The sequence below is a fragment of the Hordeum vulgare genome, chromosome 4H (genome assembly GCF_904849725.1).
Source record: "Hordeum vulgare subsp. vulgare chromosome 4H, MorexV3_pseudomolecules_assembly, whole genome shotgun sequence".
NCBI classification, from domain to species: Eukaryota; Viridiplantae; Streptophyta; class Magnoliopsida; order Poales; family Poaceae; genus Hordeum; species Hordeum vulgare.
The window spans coordinates 534,441,169-534,446,012 of record NC_058521.1 but is presented as its reverse complement, the minus strand read 5'-3'; the positions used below and the strand labels follow the sequence as shown (position 1 = coordinate 534,446,012).

Sequence of the window (4,844 nt, the reverse complement as noted above, 5' to 3'; positions counted from 1 at the left end):
ACGTATAAACCCCGATTTTAGTCTTTTTGCAACGTATTGCCCGAGACATGGTACTGACACGCAAAAATTATCAATCTTGGTACCAATCTGCTTCCAATGCCTCAGTTGTGATATCTTCGTGCAATTTACTCTATTTACTACGTCCAGCTGTAGATGCTCTAAAATGTCCAAACGACTTTGACGTGGAGACACCAGTGAAAGACCTTATAGCACATGATAGATATACAGTCTCGGGATTTTTGCCGTTTATACATCGTCAGATCGATTCTTCCCCAGGTTGGCTCGAGTGTGTGTCAACATGGGTTGCAGTCACGTAGTTTGCTATGTGAGGGCTCATGTGAGAATCTTTGGTGATGTTCGTTGCCTCCTTGTTGAAGTTGAAGGCAAACATTTTGTAATGCTTTCAGTATAGTGGCTGCTTGCAATCTCATTTTCTCCGTTCTAGTCCATTACTTCACGCGTACAAGTCCCACCATGGCAACACATAAGGCAGTTTGGGTAGAGAAAGACCTCGCAAAGACCTGAAGAAGCTCAGGCCACTGCCAGAGCTATACGCTCCTGTTCAACAGGCTAATTCCCACTTCTAGACAAAAACATTCGATCTACTAATAATGCACCATCGTACCTCACACACACTGATCCAAGTAAACAAAAATTGGAAAAAGCACCACCAATTCTTCCGAGTCGTCGAATAATGTACATGCAGGATGACAAGATTGTGCCAAACAACAAACCTCACACAGAACCAGAGAAAATCGCACACCGATGCCAGAATTACAGCACTCTTAGCAGACTATTTCCCCCTCATACAAAAATACCCAATCTACATTACAATGTACCCTACCCTGCACACAGCAATGAAACAAAAACCACCAACTCCTCCATATTTTTCATTAATGTACACGCATGGAAAATATGCAATTCAACTAGGAGCTCGGGATGAAACTTGCAGCGTCACGTCATCAGCTTTTGTTTCAGCTTTTTTCTCTTTGGGGGAGAAGCCAAGCCAAGATCTTTGCGTAGCTGCTCGTCGGGTTGCAGCGTCTTTGGAACAGCCCCAAAGGCGCAGCGGGTGACCTCCAGCCCTGAGAGTGCTTGGTGCAGGTATACTGATGCATCCTCCAAACTTTGCTTTAGTTTACGAGTCCTTAGGAAAGTGGGGAAGTATGTCTTAGACGCTTGCTGGATTCTTGGCTCTGCTGTAGGAAGGTTTATTTCAGCAGCCTCCATGAATCTGTCGGTTGCAGCCTCCCACGACAAGTCATACATCTGCATATCTGTTAATGGAGTGGGCTGCTCTGCTAGAGCATTCAGTGTGTGTTGTACAAACTCCTCATCATTGTTGTAGATACGGCAGTTGGGGAACTGCTTGAAGAACTCATTTGAAGGGTGATTGGCACATATAACAATTTTTCCCATTGCAAGGGCTTCCGCTGAGGTCGTGCAGACCACATCCGTTGTGCTGGGGTTGATGAATACTTTATAGCTGTTGGGAAATAAAGTGATTCACTATTTAGTTTTGATGATAACATAAACCATAGATGTATCCTGAATATAAAATAAATAACAAAATATATTATATCATTTCTAGATCATAGGATATGATCAAACATTTTAGTTTCTAGATTCAGTAGCTTGTGGTCAAGTTGTGATTAAATCAGTAAGCTTGTATTTTATCTTCTGTTGATAAAAGGGTGAAACAGAAACGACCCTTATTGTCTTCACAGTGACATATAGCTATATACAGGTCTCAAAATGATATTTCTAATTAAAATAAAAACATAAATAGAAAATAAGGAAGATGCAAGCAAATATTTGGTAAATACGAGAACTTACTCATGGAATAATGGATCTGCATGATCCCGACCAGGGTGAACATTTACAGCCAAACTTGAGCGCTCTGCAGATTCTCGGATTTCGTCTGAATCTTCTCCGCTACCATATAAATCTACTTCAAGATCACCTAACCTGCTCTGATATTTGGACAGAAGGTCAAGAAGCTCCCTATAACCCTTACTCCAGACCATCTTCCCAATGTAGTATGCCCCTTTTGTGAAGGCTGCCTCTCCATTCTGCAGCTGCTTCAATTTTAGCCTGCCAACCTCAAGAAATTTTGGATTCACGCCATGGACATTGCATACAACAGATTTGGGTAAATCTTGAGTGGCACCTGATAGTCTGATTATCTGTAAGCCAAAGATAGCATTGTATGATTCAGCTGAACAGGGCAGGATGATTCTGGTTACTAGGGATTGCAGGGTACTCAATTTCAACAATTTGTAATGGAGCAGAAGGCAAAGTAAGCAAGAAAATCCAAACAGGAAAATTCAAGCTACCTCATTTTCTATTTTTAGTTGACTATCATTATGTCATGAAACATCAAACATGTCACAGAAATGTTCGGAAATTTTGAACAAGCAAAATGCACCCTGAAAGTATGCCTATTTGTTTTATTCATCATACCTCATAACTGAAAGTATGCATTTCACCATATACTACTACCCAGTCATTGCCAATTAAAACCGATGTTCAAATTATAAAAAAAAATAACATATGGTGCAGTTGGTCAAAAGTTCCCCTGGTAGATGGTAATTATCCATCATAGTGTATTTTGTAAAATTTTGGACAAAAATACAAGATTTTTTTATATGGCTACAGCAATAACAACTATTGGGTCAGAGCTGCAGGATAAGAAAGGTTACAGATTGCTGATTCATCCCGGTAGTGCAGAAATTCTCTGTTAGATGATATTTATCTCTTCCTCGTTTCCAGGGCAGTTTTTGTGACGTTTTGTCATGGGCTCTAACTAAATATCTATTTCTATCCATATCAGCCCCACGTGATAAGGTCAACATTGTGTAGTGTAATCATGGCTACATTCACTGCACTGAGATCAGCAGATAAAAAAAGGCTAACTCATCACAACTTTGTTGATCTTATATCTAAAGGATATACATGTGGGTATGCATGGACATAGATTATGAATAGAAATCATGCATGCTTGGTCCAGATTCTTGAGACAAATGAGGCATCATGAACAGAGTAACACGGTTGACATAACAGAGGTGAATGTTTGACCGCAAATATTCAGGATGTTACCTTGTGGCAATAAATTCGGGTAACCCAGGTGTTCGCATATCTGAGGCAACAGGCAATCACTTGTCCATTCTTTTCTCTTCTCACATATGCTAGATAATTTGTGTGAATCACACCAATCACTCGTCTGAACTTATTTTTCCATCTTCGTCCATGGTGGTACCAATTTAGATGCTCAGGCTCCTCTAGAACAGCAATATCGGCCGCTTCATCTGGAATGCATTCTGTGATATCCCCAACAGGTAGGATGCTTCTCATTTCTTTAGAAAACTGCGTCATAAGAAAAGGCCGAGCTCTTTCAAATAGCCTCAAAGCAAAAGCAAATGAAAAATGGGAGGCTGAATATACATATTGCCAGATGGATGGCAACAACTACAGGATCTACCGCCAGCAAGAACAAATCATCATCTATTTGTGCTTAACTCCATGCAAGCAAGGGAATAAAGTTCTATTAAAACTGTAAACAAATCCAGCCAGATATATTTGGAAGGAAACCAGCTGTGCAAAGTAAACCATGGAAAAGATAAGATGATCCCAAGAACACATTGGGCTAGAAGAACTGGTGTACCTTAGCGGGGTAGAATTTGATGCTGAACGATGGCCTGAAGTCGACCCTCTCCTCAATCCAGCGACGAACATAGCCCTCTTGCTCCAACGGCGAACCGAACACAACCTTGTTTGGGTAAACCAACTCTTGGTCCCGTAGAGAAAGCCAGGGGATCAACAAGGTGACGTCTCTACTCCCATCCTTGGCAAGGTAGGCCGCCCGGAACAACGGGTTGATGGAAGTCCCCGTCATCCACGGAAGGCTGGCCGTGGTGAACACGGCGAAATGCCGCCTCGCGGACATGGCGCACAGCTACGCCGTGAATTCCACCCAAAATTCACGTTGCCGTGTAAGGTATCCCGTCACTGGGAAAGACAAAGGAAATGCATGAGCATCAAACTCCTGAACCAGGTTTCTAGATGTGGGTACTAAGTATACAGTAGTAACAACTCACTAATCTCCATGTATGAATCGTTACGAGACACAGGGTAAACTGTAACAGCAGGTATGCTATGCATGCTGCAACTTGCAACCAGACGACACAAATCGGTTGAAAGCGAGCTCCCGAGTGCTGGGGGATGCTACCAGTAATAATAATAATGATCAAACAAACAGACGACTATTCCAAACGCGCGCGCGGGGGGCCGGGGCTGGACGAAATCGAGCGGATTGGCGAGGAATCAGGGGGCGGCTTACCACCGAGGTTCGACGAGGAGAGCTCCACGCCAGAGGCGCCTGTTGGGGGCAGCTCGCGGCCGGAGCGGGTTCGGCCCGGCGGGAGCGTGACAAGGGCGAGGGGCGACGGCTGTGGCGGCGAGGGGCGACGGCTGTGGCGACGAGGAGGCGGGCGGGCGGGCGGCGGCGGCAACCGAGAGCGGAGCGAGCGGAGCGGAGGGGGAAAGGGAGTCGGCCAGGCCACCCCCACCAACACCTGTCGTGTCGTGGGCGCGCGCTGGCGCTGGCTAGATCCCCCCGGAAGCCGGAGTGCTACTGTTTCCCCTGATCCAGTCCAGTCCCGCGCGGCAACGACGTGACGTGCCGACGTGCGCCGGTCGATCCGGGCCGCTCGCCGGCGTCTGGACGGACGTGAGGCGGCACAGCGTGACGGCTGACGCGGCCCCAGGCGCGAGTAGTTTAGTGGCCGGTAATCTGAGATTATGCCTAATGGCGTGGAATATTCCTCCCTTGACAGCCACGCTCG

At 45.4% G+C, this 4,844-nt stretch overlaps 1 protein-coding gene across 1 annotated transcript; it reads right to left on the bottom strand.

Moving 5' to 3' along the window:
* Nucleotides 1–655: 655 nt before the first annotated feature.
* On the bottom strand, nt 656–4,611 carry LOC123449316 (digalactosyldiacylglycerol synthase 2, chloroplastic-like). The gene is made up of 5 exons (XM_045126497.1): nt 4,340–4,611; nt 3,665–4,008; nt 3,100–3,366; nt 1,837–2,186; nt 656–1,486 (listed from the first exon to the last, which is right to left on the bottom strand). Exons 2-5 carry the CDS (start codon nt 3,944–3,946, stop codon nt 955–957), a joined length of 1,431 nt encoding a protein of 476 aa, XP_044982432.1. The 5' UTR covers nt 3,947–4,008; nt 4,340–4,611; the 3' UTR covers nt 656–954.
* Between the last annotated feature and the right edge of the window lie 233 nt (nt 4,612–4,844).

Excerpts from the sequence above, each read along its gene's own strand:
- LOC123449316 (XM_045126497.1), bottom strand. The coding sequence starts at position 3,946 with ATGTCCGCGAGGCGGCATTTCGCCGTGTTCACCACGGCCAGCCTTCCG. Across the intron at positions 2,187-3,099 it reads CCCGAATTTATTGCCACAAG|ATAATCAGACTATCAGGTGC; the intron begins GTAACATCCTGA and ends TTTGGCTTACAG. Across the intron at positions 1,487-1,836 it reads GCAGATCCATTATTCCATGA|CTATAAAGTATTCATCAACC; the intron begins GTAAGTTCTCGT and ends ATTTCCCAACAG.